General features: G+C 37.9%; 2 protein-coding genes and 1 pseudogene across 2 annotated transcripts; all 3 read right to left on the reverse strand.

Annotated features, from left to right (window-relative positions):
• Window positions 1-173: 173 nt before the first annotated feature.
• On the reverse strand, window positions 174-1181 carry LOC105057398 (uncharacterized; annotated as a pseudogene).
• A 4350-nt stretch (window positions 1182-5531) lies between these two features.
• Window positions 5532-6361, reverse strand: LOC105057397 (uncharacterized). The gene has a single exon (XM_010939996.3). It carries the CDS (start codon window positions 6199-6201, stop codon window positions 5719-5721), a length of 483 nt encoding a protein of 160 aa, XP_010938298.1. The 5' UTR covers window positions 6202-6361; the 3' UTR covers window positions 5532-5718.
• A 3890-nt stretch (window positions 6362-10251) lies between these two features.
• On the reverse strand, window positions 10252-16194 carry LOC105057396 (small COPII coat GTPase SAR1A). The gene is made up of 3 exons (XM_073248519.1): window positions 15818-16194; window positions 15524-15655; window positions 10252-10773 (listed from the first exon to the last, which is right to left on the reverse strand). Exons 1-3 carry the CDS (start codon window positions 15944-15946, stop codon window positions 10453-10455), a joined length of 582 nt encoding a protein of 193 aa, XP_073104620.1. The 5' UTR covers window positions 15947-16194; the 3' UTR covers window positions 10252-10452.
• Between the last annotated feature and the right edge of the window lie 2135 nt (window positions 16195-18329).

Below are 18329 nucleotides of genomic sequence, written 5' to 3' on the forward strand. Positions count from 1 at the left end.
TTTCTTTCAGTCTGCCTGTGACTGATGCAATCAAGATGCTAAGAAAACACTTCAAGACGATTCACAGAATTTTCTATGGTTTAATTACTCCATACCGTTCAATTGGTATTCACATTGCTCCATTGCACAGTGAAAGTGGATGCAACACAACCTGCCCATGTTAACAGGTACATCACCTGCATAGTGTTTATTATTGTTACTACAATTTACTAATATATATGTATTTTGTTAATGGTGATATAGAACCTGCATAGAAATTTACCAGCTAATATTTAGGCTGGCCGCAAATTTTTGACTCCTAATATTTATAACTTAGGTCATGATATGAGCATTAAAAGAGAGAGAATAGGCAAGAACCATTTCTCTCTCTAGCCAAATATACATCCCTGAGACTACTCTAAAGCCGGTTACATTTCTTCATTGCGCATACATAACCCTGATCCACTGACACCTGGGAAGGAAAAACCTTCATCCGACTCCACAACTATAACGGGTCAACTCCTCCCTCTCCTCAGAACAGCCAGTGAGACACCTTCCTCTCCAACGCCTTCTCCTCAATGGTACATAGACTCGGCTTCCACCCCTTGCTTGAAAACTGCCTTCTAAGGAACTCCCGCTCGGCCCCGAAGACCTCCAGCGACCATTCGGCCCCTCCCATCTCCTCTCTCTCCATCAAGCCATCATCTTTTCTCCCTCCCAGCACCTCCTTTTCTTTCTCATCCACACCTGCCATGCAAATGCCAGGGACCAGGCTAAGATTCTTCGCCCAAAACGGCAAAGACCGCGACCGCAGCACCGACCGAGCCAGCGACAGGATTCTTCGAGCCTCCTCGGCCGATACCTTCTGCTTGTCATGGGGAGCATCAGGTAGCACTTGTCGGGGTCCATCGTGTGGTCGGCGGGCAACGGAGTCACCTTGGTCTCGCCGGCGGAGATCGATTGCATGTCGACCACAAACAGCCTCGGATGCTCGAGCATGAGCTCGGCCACCGAGATCGGCCGGTCGAACTCATGGATCGTGCCATCGAAGAGCACGACCTTCCCGCCACCAGCATCCACCGTCCGGCAGGAAACAAAGTTTCCCATGGGAGAAGGAATGGAAGATAAGCCAAGGTGGTGCAATGGAGAGGAATATAGGAAGCGGTTGTTGAGCGTGTGAGCACCGCTGGGCGTTTAAATTTGGAGTGCTCGAGGGTGTGAGTTGAACGCGTTCAGGGGTTTGGTTGGGAAACAGTCTTAGGTAAGCCGAACCATTCAACGTACCATAAATTTCCCCGAGTAGATGCGGCCAAGGACGCAAGAGTTAGCCAGACCGGGCACGACTGCTTGTTTTGGTTACGTGGCAGCTTCTAGTTGGTGGAATGGACTGGTTGTTGGTGTCTCGCACTCGGAACCGGACTTCATTTTTGTTTTGTTTTCTTTCTTTTTTTTTTTTTTTTCAGTTGGTCGGATTTAAGAATTGGTGCAGGCGAAGGGGTTCGCTAAACTACTCCTTTCATTAGTTGTGGAAATCGTGGTAGTGCGAATATAGGGTACGTGTCAGGTTGATGTGGGTGGAATGTGATATTTGCTGTTGTATCGTGGAGGAGACGATGAGAGGAAGTGGAAACAAATGGAGTCGGTGATCGGTTTCCACGAGTATCCCATGGCTGACCTGGGAGCACGGGGGCGTACAATTGAGGCAGTGGAGCGGGCGGAGACCGCGGTTTCGTCGTGTCCTGCTTGCCTTGGGAATTTAGGTGGCCTGAGAACGACGTCCTACTGGGTATTAATTCAGTTTTGGTGGATTTGATCCTTGAGATCCTTAAATGATCATCGGATGATTGGTGAGTACGGTGCACTTTGAGATGCTTTCATCCAGGAGTTTTTAAGGGAGTCCAAGCTGGAGCATGGGAAGACTATTTGCATGTTTATTATTTTTTGAGAACAATGCTATGGCACATTGGCAATTAATAGCCTATCAAATTGTCTCGGTGGAGTACAAAGGTTGGACTTGTATTCCAATTAGAACATTCTCCACAAAACAAGCTTTGGCTTCTGGATGCCATGACTTTTTCCATTTTTTGACACCGTGTTTTAGAGGGTATAGAATAAAGGAAGGGCACAATATGCATGCTCTTGTGCGTGTAGAAAATTCACCATGGTCCAGATTGGAAGCAAGCTTTTGGTATCGAAAACACGTCACTCACAAAGGTGGGAAAGAGGTGAGGGGAGGAAGCAAGTAGAGAGCTTTGGAGGTTGGTGGGATGAGGAGAAGCTGGGAATTGCATGACTACTGGAGTGGAGTTTGAGGATACCAAAATCCAATGAGAAGAAGATCTTTGGTATGTAAAAAAAAAAAAAAAAAAAAAAAAAGTCATGTTTGACAACTTCTCCCGATCCAACAACTCCTTTCAATTTGTAGACTCCTTCAGAATTGCAAACATAGTATCGCAAGGGAAAGGTATGTCAAGTTGTAGATTGGCTAATTGGTCTACGTGTGCAGGGCCTCGTCCAACAAATTTGATAGTGCTTTACAGGAGAATCTAGTGTTAGCTTCGCTAAGAGAGAGACGCACAATAGTTTTTATATGCAAATAGGTAGGCTAAACTGTCAATTACGTGGCCAAAACTAACGAGCAGGCTTTAGAAAATTGAAATTGCATGGAGCTGAAACTGAAGTAGTTCGAATCATATTTTTGTCAAATTGCTGATGAATATATTCAGTTGTCCCTTAGATATGTTAATTTGACCCAGTATTGTTTTGATCCATGGTTGCAGCATTTTAACTATCTTCAAAGCTTGGGCAACACATAATTGTACATTTTTAAGAAGAAAAAGCCAAATAAGAGAAAAAAAAAATGTATTGATGAAACTAGCAAATAATTTTTTAACTTACAACAAATTACACTTAGTTTACCATTATGCTTTTATCACCATCTACATACTAATATCGAAGACCAAATCCTAGTAATTTCTTGACAGATTCAAAGTTTTACTGTCATATGGAAGAATAAGAATGAGTCTATGCAAGGATGATGCTCTTAAAACAAGAGATCTCTCTCAAAAATCTTAAAGAAGAACAATCAAGCCTTTGATTTGTCACTTGTTCATAGGTTAAAACTTGTGATGTATTATAGAATTCTGCCTTTGATCTTTAAGGTTTGACATGATAAATGTTACCTTGAGAATCACAACAAAAATATTGGAATTTCTACATATTTTTAATTATGCCATTACATATATATGTTGAAAAATTGAATATATTTTTTTTCTTTTCAATATTTTTTTTCTTTTTTCATTCTTTTTTATGGCTGGGGTTGAGTGGGCTACTAACTGTTGTGTCCGAAAATTGCAAGACAATTATTAAAACATAGAAGGAGCATGGATCGATGCATTAACCTGTGATATCATAAATAAATTGAATAAGTATACATTGACATATAATAAATATTTAAGAATTTAAAAAATAAAATATATAATAATTATAAAAATAATTTTATTAAAAATGTAATATATAAATATATAATACAAGCAACCTAGGATGGCAACAACCATAAAAGCTATTGGACTTAGAATGTCAAGTTATTGTCTTGGCTCAAATCAAATTATAGTCCTAAAAAGTAAAATAATAAATAACTTTTATTTAAAATAATTTAGTATTTTTAAAGTGGTAAATCAAGATGAGTCAAGCAAACCACTATTCCAAGTCAACGCACGATAAACTTATGGGTTTTATAGATTTTGTATATATCCAAGCCTAATAAATTTTTAGGTCATCGATTGAGGAATTTTACTTTATGCCTTAGAATGTTGAATTACGTTGTGAGAGCTAGGTTGTCACCAATATCTATAATCCTCCCAATCACCCCAATCTTGGTGAAGCTGAGATTCAAATTCAACTCCTTGGTATAGCTGCATGGAATTACTAACAAAATAGGTCAGCAACTTCGACTATTCTTACAAATTGCAGCAATTAAAAGGAATTGATATGGATAATTACCTTTGCACCTGATTGATGAAGGAATTTTAACAGATTACTTACTCTTGATCAGTCTAATACCAAAATAGTCCATCTCTAGTAAAATGACAACTAAGATATTAATATTGATAGATGGGATGATAGTCCTAACATTTAATAAATGATTCAACTAATACTCTTGGTTTTTTATTATAGCAACACTTGTTGCTTTTGGTGATCCATGTCTCCACCATCCTTATTTAGGATTATAAAAGTAGCATAGTCTAGGTTATAACCCTTGTTTAACTTTAAAGAATCAAGAAAATTAGTCATTAATTCCATAATAGTGACCATTTTATCGTTCGATTTTAAGTAGGGATGGCAGTCGGACAGACTTTTTTGGGTATTCGACCCATCTCAAACCCTTATAGGACTCATTTAGTATACCCTAATAGGGTTTGGGGCAGATTTGAGATTTAAAATTAAAATCCATTTGGATTTGGGATGGTTTTGAGATTTTACCTTCGGATATCTGCTACCCGAATCCGCTTCTAATTTATAAAACTCTAGCCCTACCCAAATAACCCAGCGTCCAATTCTCTCTTATAATTTATAAAACCCTAGCCTATCCAAGTAACCCAACGTCCAGACTTCTCTATCGACTGCTCCAAGGCTCCCACCCGATTGAGATTGTGGGGATGGAAAAAACTAAAAAAATAAAGGGAAAACAAAGGAAATGTCAAAAGAAATCAGCGAAAAGAGAAAAAAATCGAAAGGTAAGACCTTTCCCATATGGATTGATCATTCTTTTTCTTTTTCCTTCTTTTTTTTCCCATTTCATTCTCTTTCTTTGGAGATCCATGAGAAAGGAGAGCACTTAGAGGGAGATGGATGAGATTTCTTGGGTTCCAACCCTCCCACCCAATTGAGACTCTTGAAGATAGAAAAATAGAGGAAAAATCAGGGGAACACCAAAGGAAATCAGGAAAAACAAAGGAAAAGCAGAAAAATTGAAAGATAAGATCATTCCCACATAGTTTGATCGTTTTTTTTTTTTCATTTCACTTCTTTTTCTTTTCATTCTGTTCTCTTTCTTCGAAGAGTAAGAGAGATTAAAGAGATTTCTTAGATTCCAGGGTTTTTGCTCGAGCATATGGATTTTGTGGGAGTTGTGGCGGTGTGAGTTGGTCCCTGGAGGTTTTGAGAGCTTAATCATGGTAGAAGCATGAATTTTGTAGGGTTTGGGGAACTTTGATCCAAGGGATTCTTCTTTGGCTGCAAAATTTTTAATTTATGTTCTATATTGGGTGGATTCGGATATCCGACGGCTATACTAATTCTAAATGGGACGGGTTTGGGATTTGTAGTTGATTTCATAATCAGATTTAGGATGGATTCGGATAGCTAGATTTTAAATGAATTCGGATATGGATGGTGCAAAATTTGTGGGTACCCTATCGTTACCATCCCTAATTTTAAGTGTGTCTTTATTAAAAGATGGACTATGTTAGGATTGTACCGAGAAAGGAGGACTAAGATGTTAAAATCTCAAAAAAAAAAAAAAAAAAAAAAGGAAAACAAAAGGATAAGTATATGATAACAATGTTCCTAATTTCTCGTGTTAACTCTCATTGTTCTAACAAAATAAGAAATATAACTTGGGCTCGCATCTTATGTACACTTGCAATGCAAAAAGAGTGCAAAATAAAATACAAAATCTCTAATGTTTTGCATTGTGATGTTGTAACAGTGGAAGCAAGAAAACCCAAGACGGAAACCCTAATTGGATTCGTGGATCGTGTCAAGCACGGGTCTCCACGGCCGGTAACCGCCAACCCTTTGACCGGGAAATCCGGTGACCTCCCGTTCCAAAAACCCCTTCTCCTCCTCCTCCTCCCTACCGGCTGCCTCCGGGAACACCCGGTTCGCAGACCCACAGCTCTTCTTCCCCTTCCTCCTCCCACCTTCGACGGCCTCGACCACGACCGCCATCTGCCGATCGGAAAGCCTGGAGCCGACCCGTTCCACCGGAAGCAGCAGGTACACCTCCCCGGGCCGCAGCTCCTCATCGGCCCGCAGTCCGGACACGCGTCGCGTACTCACCATCTCCTCACCACGCGCCACCACGTGACCGGGGGCCTCCAGCATCAGCTCCGCCACCCCGACGGGAATCTCGACGCTCCGGAGGTTCCCCTCGGCGTCCACCAGCTTGGCCGTGCGCGGTCTGGTGCTCCGCGGAATGCACGAGGCGTGGTTGCCCATGGGTATTTCCGAAGACCGTGCTCTAGTAGCCTCTACTCTCTATCTTTCCTCTCTAATCTTTAGCTGTGAAGACGAGAGCTCGGGTTGGGAATTGGTAGAGGAGCTGGGTATATATCTAGGGATGAGGAGGAAGGAGAAGAAAGAGGCAGCGAGAATGGCGCGTGGAAACCTAGTGGTAAGACCGCGGAGGGGAAAAGTTTTTGCACTGCTGGCTGCGAAGTGGAAGAGCTGACTCTGACGTCTCCCTTGTCTCCGTGCGGGACCGTGGGCAACCGTCGGCCAAACTCTAATGTAGCACAGTGGGTTATTTCGACGCGCCTAATTCCTATTTTATCTCGTGTTGTCTCTCACGTTCGCCTAAAAAGTGTGCACCACGTGGCCGTTCAGGCGACCAATAGCGGCCACGCTGGTGCACCGCCAAATTCTATTGGCTGTGTGCACGGCCTTGCGGTGCACATAGCGTATGTCATAAGCTCTCGTCGGACTGAAGTGGACTGACGCGAGGAAAAGGTAGAAAGCGTGGCTTCCATTCATCGATAGCCGGCTAGCTGAGTTTGACGTGTATTAGTATTACACGTGTAAAATGGATATGACTATTATGTAAACGAAGGGAATATTGGATGAATGGTTGTACTCTTATTGGTCAATATTCTTCTGAAGTATATTATAATATAATTTATATTTATATATCTATTTTTTACATGCATATGGATTGAACGTGGAAGAAAACATTTTTTTTTTACTAAAAAAAAAAAAGATATATTCACATAGAGATTTGTATATTTTCTCCTCGACTCCCTCTCTCTTTATGATAGGGGTGATCTGATTAGAGGGTAGGAAGTAATTTTCTAAACCCCGTAACTTAATTTATCTAAATAATTAAAAAAATAAAAAAATCAATGAAAGTAAAATTTGAATCTTTCTTTCGTCGATAAGTTACAAACTGAGTTACATAGCTTTTATTTATATTATTAAGGTCTATTCTTGCACAATTTAGATTGAATTCATTTTTTAGTTAAAAAAAATACAGTTTTCTTGAAATATATGTGACTAATGAAAATAATTATGAAAAAATTAAAATTTTATTAGAGATAAATCTCAGCTTTTATTCAGACTTTGCTTTCAACTGCTCTATTTAATTCTTTCTATATGGAAGGACATGTCTGATCAAAATTTTTGAAAAAAAAAATTATTTTGATTGATTCGTTTTAAGGCTCAGTTGATAAAATTTGATTTCGATCATTCGATGCATTGTTTTTCTAAAAGAGTGATGCTACATCGTAGAGCTTGAAAAATTATCAAATCTAATAAAAAGAACATCTCAACCAAATATTTTGTTCCATGATCCAACTTTTTGAGATTATGGATTTTACTTTGGTTAAAAAGAGTTAGCTAGTACTAAATCAGAATTAGAGATAGAAAAGCCAAACTAGCTCCTCCTCGTTATTCTTGGTGCCGACAATGAAGGGACAACTAAATGCAAGTTAGAGTGTATAAATGTGGGCATACTTCCTGAGCATGAAAATTCTATATACGCTTGGAGATGATTTTGCCAGATCCTGTGTCCTGAGGGACCGTAGTCAACCGTCGGCCAAACTCTAATGCAGCAGAGAGGGTTACTTGGACACGCTTAGTCCCCGTTTGATCTCATGTTGTCTCTTATGTCGGATAGTGCTTCAGACTGACACAAGGAAAGAGCAGAATGTGTGGCTTATATTTATCAACAACCAACAAGTTTTGTTTGATGTGCACCGGTATTACACATGTAAAATGCGCATAACAATTTAAAAGAAAAGAATATTGGATGATTTCAACAAAGATCTGAAATGATGGATGGTGATCTCATCAGAGAGTACGAAGTCATTCCCTCGGCCCCTCAATGAAAATTTCTTAAGAAAATTTAAAATAAAATAAAATAAAATAAAAATAAGATTTACATCATTTTTTTATTAACAAACCACAAACTAAGTTACGCAGTCTTTATTATATTATAAAAATTTATTTTTTACATAATTTAAATAAAATGTCTCTTCTACTTGAAGAAAGATATTTTTTTTTGAAACATATAAGATTAATAAAAATAATCATAAAAAAATTAAAATATTATCTATTACCGTAGATTTCCAATTTTAACCAACGGTGCTGGAGTGAGGTGGAGTCTGATGAAGATGACGGTGATCGGACCTGTCAGAGAAGTCTCTGATTGGATGAGGTTCCGATAGAGACTCTTCGACGCTTAAGTCAGTAATTCGGAACAGATAGAGAAGAGCGTGCGTGAGAGTTAATTACCTCTGGGATCTCCTGCTTATCTCTATTTATAAAGATGGGAGCTATGGGAGAAAAAGATTGTCGGAGGCCATTCTGCTTTCATGGAGCAAATCCTTGATATTTTTACTTTGATTTATGTAAATTCAATGGGTGGTTGCACCTTGCTCGTCACGTGGCTGCCATCTTTATTGATGACTCGAGCCGGAGTCTCTGGGAATCGACGATTAATGTGACCTTATCCCGTGTATGGTCGACTGTTTTTCTTAATGGTTATGACTTGAGTATCCAAGATTTGATGGTTGACATAACCCCTTTCTGTACATGGCAAGCCACTTTCTTTAATGGCTTGATTTAAAAGGGCCATACGGAGGCTCTTTGTTGACATTATGATTAGTCGATTTCCTTAAAGGCTTGATTTAAGAGGATTGTGCGGAGGATTTTTTGCCAACCTTCCCAGGTATGGCGATCAAAGTAGAGAGTGGGAGGGATGTACTTTGGTGGTCTGCTATTACGTCTCTGAATAACAAGAGCTACGATGGATGCCTAAGTTACACCGATGTGGGGGTCAACAACTAAAGAATGGGTTGACAGCCCATGATCTTAGGTACAAATGAGGAAATAAAAATCCGTGCATGAGTTGGTAGCCGACATGATGGCCAGCGATCGATGCATGGATCGATAGATAATGCATGAGTCGGCTATGATCCGCTCGTATCTTTAGATCTAGTGTCGAAGTTATATCCATAATACTATCATAGGTAGATCTCAATTTTTATATTAACTTTATTTTTAACCATGCTATCTATTTTTTTTTTTAAATTTGAAGATACACTCAATTCATATATTTTCTACAATTTCTTTTAGATTATTACATGTTCGTAGCAACATTAACTTTTAGTATTCAAAATTTATTCACATTATAAAATATGATCTTAAATAGATTATAATATTTTATAATCTAATAATTAATTATTTTCAAAAAAAATAATCCTCTTCTTCTTGATAAAAATATAATAATAATAATAATTTTATTTATTTATTTTTTATTTAAAATATTTTAAAATATTAATAATTTTAATATATTTTTATACCCATATATATTTTAAATTTTTTAAATGATCTATCATGATTCTTTTAATTTATACCATAAAATTAAAAGATAATAATTATATTTAATATAAAAAATTTTAATAATTTATATTATGTATATTTTTAATATTTTAAATATTTAATATTTTCTTAATATATGTTAAGATTGATGATCCTAATTCTTGATCAAATAGTTTTCGATATAAGTTTGATTTTGATAATTATATTTTACGCTTTTATATGATGATGCATCGCTCATAATTTTGACAGTAGATTTAATACCTATCACTATCTAAGTTCACCGTATCCAAATCTCATCCGTACCGATAAAATCTTGTTATAATATCTGTGCGTGATTTGGTACGCTCCGATAATATCGATACGCTCCGAAATAATATGCCGGCACAAAACCGATATAATATGATACATCCTGTACCAGCTGAGGCGAGACAGTACGGTATTCCATGATCAGTGCGATTTACTAACAAATCTCAGCGAAAAACAATATGAACGTCGAAGTCACACCAACGGGAAAGTGGAACAACTTGAGGTATAAAATGTAGGAAGGCAAAATACAGGAAAACAAGGAGATCGAAGCCTTGAATCATGCAAAGTCCATCAAAACTGTCTCCGTAGACTTTACCCCCCAAAAAAATTAAAAAAAAAAAAAGTATCCGTGGAAGGAAAAAAACATGAATGAGCAACTTGACTCATCAGCAGATATAACATTACATGACACTTTACACTGTTTTGACAATCCATTTAAATACACCGTCACGACTGCTGGTTCAACGACCCAATGGAAAGCAGAAAGGCTAAAAAAAGAAACAGTTTCAATCATAAGCTGACTAAGAAATATCATGGCAGACAATGCTGTCAGGCTTTGTTCAGTGTCTACTTGATGTACTGGGAGAGCCACTTGAAGCCATCACCGTAGCCCATCTTACGAACAATGCTGCACATGAAGACCTCAAGGGGGCGGACGTTAGAGTCCGCCAGATTCACCTTACCCTTGCCAGTGGTGAAGTTGCTCAGGCCTAGATGGTAGCGAAGCTCGTCCTCGGATGCCGCATATGGAATATCAATCTTGTTACCCAATATGAGGAACGGCACGTTCACCAGGGAGTCATCTGAAAGGAGGGCATCCAGCTCCTTCTTCGACTCTGCGAATCTCTCCTTGTCAAAGGCATCCACTAGGTAAACCACCGCATCCACCTGCCAACAAAATAATGCAGATGGAATGATCACTGTCCGCACAAAAAAAAGATCCCACGGCATCATCAAATAAGAAGTTTGACCTGTGCAATAGCCATGAAAGATCATTTGACCAAAAATAAGTAGCAAGTGGGACCATGTAAATGAGAAACCAAATGTCAAGGCTGAAGTATGAATCATCCCGTAACTCTGAATATATAATAGCACAAGCATGCTAAGATTTGCGGTCTCAATACCAGATCTCGCACCTCTACCATCCTACCACAATATCAATATGCAGTTTGATATGATATGAGACAGCATACCACAGATTGATACAGCACGATATAATGTATCAATTTTATACTAATATAATACCGTATACTCCAACTGGATGATATGGGGTGGTACAGGATGATATGGCAAACCATGTGCTACACATTTGTTCAAACATTATTTGATAGGTTTACAATGAGCATATATTGTAGACATCCATGGATTCTATGATATACCCATCATGCAATTCGTTTCTATATTTAACTTTTTATGAACATTTAAAGTAATCACTCTATTGTTGGTTGCTTCACAGAATTTTTGATTACAATGCTTAATTTAGCCTTTACAGTACACAAATATCATCGCATCATGGTTCCAGGCCCTAGTTGCCCAAAGTGGGAGCAGGTGCAAGAGCAATACTGGGTGCAGGTTCAGAGAAGTGCATCCCTTGAACCTTTTATGATATTAGAGAGAGAGAGAGAGAGAGAGAGAGAGAGCAGGAAAAACTTAGGAAGCGGGCACAATAGAGAGTTTGCTACGAGTTTCCATGGTGGATACAATGCCCTGGAGCGATGTTTCCTGCTGCTGAAGTCAAGATTTGTTATTATGCTTACTTCTGCAATGTCATTCCAAAGCTCAAATTCAGAACAGAAATAGCCAAAGCTGTGACACAACAATAAATAAACTACTAACGCTCCTTAGAGGACAGATCCGACAAATCTTCCTCTCCAACTTGATTCTATAGGACCTAATATGTAATTATGCACCATATTTTTTAATATAATGAATGAAAACACTCAATATTGAGGGTGACAGAACAAGTCATCCGACTCCGCAAAATGGATATTCATCTTCAAACATGTAATTTACATTATTCAAATAATTGATGGGAGAGAATATAAGCAAGAGCAAAATCACCAAAAATGATTTTTATTGATTAGAAAAAGTCTATATAAAGTACCAAGAAAACTTATTTTCTGGTTATATGGAAAGAAGGTCTATAGACCGTCTTTGGACGATCATGATAAGTGCTCACGTCAAAGCAATTATAATTGGAACACCCAATTTTGGAGATATTAGGGAACCCATCATCGCAGTAGACCTTCAGCTTAGCAGGCTCACTTTAGGCTTGTAGAGAGGACTGTTGAACGAGCAAGCTGTTTATAGGAACCTCAAGATCAGCTCAAAATTCGCTTCACTTGATTAGGAAGCAAACCAAGCTAGAACCATGCCTAGGTTGCTTTAGCTCAGCACAATTAAGCTTGAAACATGAATAAATCATTCATCAATATGTATTATATGGTATTTTTGTTATTTTATCTATTTATGTATTATTATGTTTTACATGTAAAGAATCGCCCTCTCTCTCTCTCTCTCTCTCTCTCTCTCTCTCTCTATACATATATATATATATGGATAGATAGATGTGTGTGTGTGTGTGGGTCAGATCTTTCAACCATAACATTGAAATACAACAGCAGAAAGTAGCCAAAGCTCTCTCTCTCTCTCTCTCTCTACATATGTATGCACGCACGCTTGCAGAGCCTAGACGGACTTCAAGCTCTCACTAGATCTCTTAAAGAAGCTGCTCCTGATCGGTTAGAGTTATGCTGAACATCTAATGAGATGGCTCAATCTCAGCTCATTTACACCCTTTGTGACAATCAGTCTTGGGCATGGTAAAATTTAAAAGCTAAGCTTTCCTTTATTTTTTATGAGCAAAATAACTGATGAAACCCAAATGATGACATCTACCAGTATTCTCTTTGGTTCAAGCTCCTTGAAGATTTTTCTATGTAATAGACTTAGAAAAGAAAACATTATATTAGCACAATGGAAAAACATTCCCTGAATAAAGTACTCAAATCAATACAAAGTACATCAAGTACAAACTCTAAAAAATATATGAAGCTAAAGGTGCACTTAACACCATGAACAAGAGGTTCCTCACAAAAAGACCCCCCTCAATCCACTATAGGAACAGCTAGAGATGAGTGCAAATTTCTCCAAAGAATGCATGAAATAGAAATGCACGTCACAGTGTTATGCAGCAATTGAATTTCCTACATCTTGTGACAATGATTATTTAAAAAATTCTAAAGCTAACCATGCTGTATGGAGAAGAAGGCTGGGCATCAAGGTCCATAAGCATAAAGGAAGTGCATCAAAAATAACAGAGAACAAATAATTGATGAGGGATTATGAAGGATAAAGTTAGGGATAACACCAGGAAATATTCAACAGAAACCCCAGGAGATGAGCAACATGCATGATAATGCTAAGTGATCAGTGTTACTTCATAATATTACCCAGCAGTATAAATCACAGTATGAAATCAAGAATTGCAAACTTTGACTACAAACTAGATGTCTGCCACCTGTAAATTAGTATAAAATTCCTTGCCTATAAAATTTTAGATAGAAATGTTAGTGATAATAAAAAGCTAGCTTTTCATTACACTGTCTATACTAAGGCCCAATACATAAATATGCGTTCATCTCTAAGTAACTAGTATAGACATAAAGACATATTGGAAGATAACCTTAAGCTCGTCGAAGAGAAGAGATTAATGCATCCTGACAGCTTAGAAATGCCTCCATAGGTTAGATGTGCCCCAACAAGAAGAGAAATGGAAGTTGAGCACTTTTAAAATGAAGAAACAAACGAATGAATATCTTCATGGAAGATTACCATACCCAAACAAATACTATCAATATCATATATATTCTACATAAAAATAGGATGGGTAGAAGAGGATTTCGCAAAAGGATGGATGATATGGAGAGGCACATACATATTCTATCCAAGCATCAAATCCCATCAATATAATCTATATAAAATGAATCAACACTAACATTGTGGCAAGTGGACATGAACATATAATCAAATTACACCCTTGCTGACATTCCTTGTGTCACTTTAAAATGCAAGCGGCTAGGACTTATCCTTGTGTTAGTTTAGATTGAGAGTAGCATAGGACTTATCCCTTGCTCCATCAATGTCATTCTCCCCCAACCTCCAGGCTTCTAAGAAGTTGGCACAGCATTGATGAGCATCATTATATGGGTACACATAGTCAAGGATCTCAAAGGAGCAAGAAAATTGATGGGAGAGATGAAATCAAAATTGGAAAATACAATGAAATATAATAGATAAACATTTCCAATTTTGAAGGATTTAGCCTTGAATTGGAAAAAATAGTAAAGTTGGTCAACACGACAAAAACACAATTTGATAAGGCTTTTCGTTCAGATTTTACATTATCTTTTAAGATTGAGAAATATATTTTAATTCCTACTTTGGAGAAAATGGAGCATTGATTTAGAACAATGCAAACAAAAATAAAATCAGCAGAAGTTAGAGATATATATACGTGAATGCTTCGCTCAAGTCTTCAGCATGACAAAAAAGCAAAGCTTACCATATCAATGAAATTTTGCTTTGCTTATTAGGACAGTCAGTAAACAACTATTGTGCACTGTTGGCAAATGTCTAGCCCACTTAATTCTTCAGAATAAAACAAGAATGGTCTGCCAGAGTTGCAACTTAAATTTTGCCTGCTTCAAAGCTATAAGGCCTGGGAACAAGTGACTGCAATGCCACGAGGTTGGTCAAATTTTAAGTGATAACTCAATTCAAATGAATTTCTGCAGGAGGCGTTGACACAAGAAAAGCAAAATGGGGGGGAAACTATAGGATCAGATAAGCATATGATGAGGAAAAGAATGACTTTAAAACAAAACTAATTGAGTGGTATAACCTATTGCATAACTACATTCAGTCATCCAAATATTTAACAAATACATACGCCAGAAACCACACGCATGCTTCTAACTTCCAAACAGGAATAGTCTGTAGCCTATTGAGTACCAGCAAAAACAGAGTATGATAATTTGGTGTAGCTAAACAAAAAGGCTTGACTTTTAGCAGCTGCATACAAGTCAGACATGTCGACTAAGAAGTTTAATGCAGTTGCGTCTTTGGGAACAAAAGAAAATATGTCTTTTCAGAGGAGAACAGTAACAGAAATAGCCAATTTTCATGTTTATATACCATTTATATACCGAATATGTAAAGAATAAGAACATTTAAAGAACCACAAACACTTCAAGTTGCCATCTTTGTATACAATTTCCTCTAGCAACCAGTCAGATTGGTAAAGGGAACTTTGTACTATGTATATATGAAAAAGCTCACAAGAAACTAGTGCCCAAACTAACGTCGCAGCCCTCTATCAGCGAGAATTTGGGAAATAATAAAAATGGCGTTGGTTATTCTTAAAGAACCCGTGCACAAAAAGATTGTTTTTAACTAATAATCGTCAATATTAAAGAAAACAAATCTATAGGAATCGTCGCAAAAAGTAGAAATCCAAAAAATAACAACACCAATCTTCAGACAAGTCAAAACATGGATCGCGTAACTCAGCGGAAAATAAAACGTAAATAAGCCTGAGAGAAACATACTTGAGGTAAGCTTAAGAAGAGAAACAAACCTTGGCATAGTAATCCTTCCAGACACGGCGTGCGATCTGATGGCCGCCAAGATCGAAAGCCTTGAACTTGATCTTCCCAATGCTCAGCTCCTCTGACGTCGGATACTGGGTCGGCTGATGCTGAACCAATCTCTACTCATACCAGCATCCAAGAAAATTTTCCCAAAAAAAAAAATCCAAAAAAAGTAAATAATCTGAAAAACTGATAATGTCTGCAAGCACTAAAAATAACCATCGGATCAAAACAAATCAGGAAGAAAGCAAGAAAAATAAAAATAGAAATTGTCAGAGAACCTCGTCCTTGAGCATGTGGAGTAGCGTCGTCTTTCCAGCGTTATCGAGGCCCAGGAACAAGATCTTGGCCTCTTTCTGCCAGAGTCCCAACGAGGCTAGGACGCCATAGAACCAATCTATAAGGAACATCGTCGCCGGTGAGAATTTACCACCGACGCGGACGGATCGCTCAAATCAACGAAAAATTCAGCCGGATAAGATCGGAGGCCCTTCCGATACTGATCTGATCGCCGGAAATCCAATAAAACCCCGGCAAAAAAAAAAAAAAAACGAGAGAAAGAGAGGAGACCGAGAGACGGAGAACGACGAAACCCTAGAGAGAGAGAGAGAGAGAGCTACAGAGGCAAAGAGAGAGCGGCTTCGAATGGAGAAGAATGCGGAGGGGAAGGTGGGAGATTACGTGGCCTTCTAGGAAGGCCTTTTAGAGCAATTTATAAATGGTGAGCTGTATACCCTTTACTTAATCGGCCGGTTTCGCGATCCCCTGTACCTTTCGAGCGGATCGCCGTTTCGCTCGCTGGAGACCGGTTGGAGACCGGGAAGTTCCGGTTCCCGTCCTGGTGAGTCGGTGACCAATAGGAAATCGAGGACGGATGAGCGCCTCGTCATCCACCGAAATCCTCTCGGTCCATTTAGAATCTAACGGCAGAAAATTTTTTGGTCACAACAGATATTTTCGGTCAGTCCATTTCTCCAGTCCACCTAAAAGGAAGCTTTGAAACGACCGCACAACACGGTCCATACAATACGGACGGCTGGATGATGTCATTGGCTTTCGGATGAACGGCAGATGCAGCTGTTCGGATAGAACACTTTTGTGAGTGAGAAAGCTGATATTTGAGCGGAAGCATCAATCACCATCGTTCGTTAGATAGACCTCAACGTTCTACGCTTACGCGGCAGCTGACATCTGAAGGAACTCTTGAGACGTTGGATTGGAAACGAACGGCCAGAAGTCATTTGAAAAAAAAAAAAAAAAAACACTAGTTAGGCTGAGTAGAATTGGCCAGATCGTGGGTTTTAATGTCTCGCAGGAACAGAATATGGGGCCCGTTACCCTTGCATATGACTATGAGCAACGACAAGCGGCGTACTGATAGGGGATGTAAATCCAAGATCAGTTACTCCTGGGTGGCAGAGTAACGGAGTCGTTATTCTGGAGTTTGGTTGGGCGGTGGGGATTCCGCAGCGGAAATTTCGAAGGGCTTTGGGTCGACGACGCGATCGATGCATGGCATGGGAGTCTGACTTGCGTGATGCACGCGTGTAGAAGAGGGTGCGGACGTGGTATTTGACTTTTGGTCCGACGAGTTTAAACGATCTTTCACGACCCTACTATATTGTCCCAGCGGTCTGGAATTTGGGTCCAAAAACTATCGGGTGAAACTGAAATTTTTACTGGACTTATTTTAAGTTTTAAATATATTATATTTATTGTTGATTCAATTTTCTTTCCTAGCATTTTGAAATTTCATTATCAACATATTATTTTTATTAATTACTTTGTTTTAATCTTATTTTATTAGCAACCCTACGTTACATGAGGGTGGCAATTGGATCCCATTGAATGATATATGGGACGGTTCCAAAAATTTTAAAGCTAAACCTGACATATTTATCAAACATGATGAGATTTGAATGTAAGAGATATTTGATTGAGAGAGTTGAGATTTAGAATGAGAATAGAAATGAATGATTTTTATTGCAATCATTTTATTCTGATTTCGAGATGGAATGAGAACAGTTTGTTTTACATAAAATGTAATTTTATTTTTTATTAAGAATTTAAATTTTCATTCTGATTCTGAACTAAATACTCAATAGATTTGATCATTCCGATTTCATTCCGATTATTATTTCGATTTTGATTTCGATTGCTAACCAAATACCTCCATAGTATATTTAAGATCTTGTATTATCTTTTTAATTATATTTTAATGAGACTTTGCACCTTGTTGTATTAAAAAAAAAGAAGATAAGATTTGAAAACTGAACATGCTATACTTGATAAACAAGCAATCCAATCCGATCGGCTTAATCTGTTTAAGAAATAAACAATCCACTTAACTTATTAATTTATTAATATATATAATTTATTAATATATTTAATAAATAAATAATTTGTTTAACTTATTATATCAGCTGAAGTTATAGTACTTATTTCAGAAAGCAACAAATAAATAAATAAAAATCCACATTAACTATCAGCCTAGCTAATCTTTTTGCCGACTGATTTCCTTCCTTATAATAGTAAGCAGCTAAAAAAATCTAAAGACTGCATCTGTCATGTATCAACCCAATGGCCTGAGCTTGGTATGCAACAAATAGCTGCAAAATCTTAGGGTTTAACCCCATAAGATATGCAAGGCATGGCTTTTTACTTATACATATTCATAATAATTCAAACTCATAAAGTTATAATAAAAACAAATCTTCTAAAATATTTATTCAATAAAAAGATAGTTTCGAAGACTATTAACGGTTGTTGCGATCAATCTCCTGTTATGTCCGT

The sequence above is a fragment of the Elaeis guineensis genome, chromosome 14, assembly GCF_000442705.2.
Source record: "Elaeis guineensis isolate ETL-2024a chromosome 14, EG11, whole genome shotgun sequence".
Classification (NCBI taxonomy): domain Eukaryota; kingdom Viridiplantae; phylum Streptophyta; class Magnoliopsida; order Arecales; family Arecaceae; genus Elaeis; species Elaeis guineensis.

What these genes read in the sequence shown, in the direction of transcription:
- LOC105057396 (XM_073248519.1), bottom strand. Translation starts at nt 15,946, where the DNA reads ATGTTCCTTATAGATTGGTTCTATGGCGTCCTAGCCTCGTTGGGACTC. An exon ending in TCCACATGCTCAAGGACGAG is followed by an intron (nt 15,656 to 15,817) that starts GTTCTCTGACAA and finishes TGGTATGAGTAG; the next exon opens with AGATTGGTTCAGCATCAGCC. An exon ending in GGAAGGATTACTATGCCAAG is followed by an intron (nt 10,774 to 15,523) that starts GTTTGTTTCTCT and finishes TTTTGTTGGCAG; the next exon opens with GTGGATGCGGTGGTTTACCT.
- LOC105057397 (XM_010939996.3), bottom strand. Translation starts at nt 6,201, where the DNA reads ATGGGCAACCACGCCTCGTGCATTCCGCGGAGCACCAGACCGCGCACG.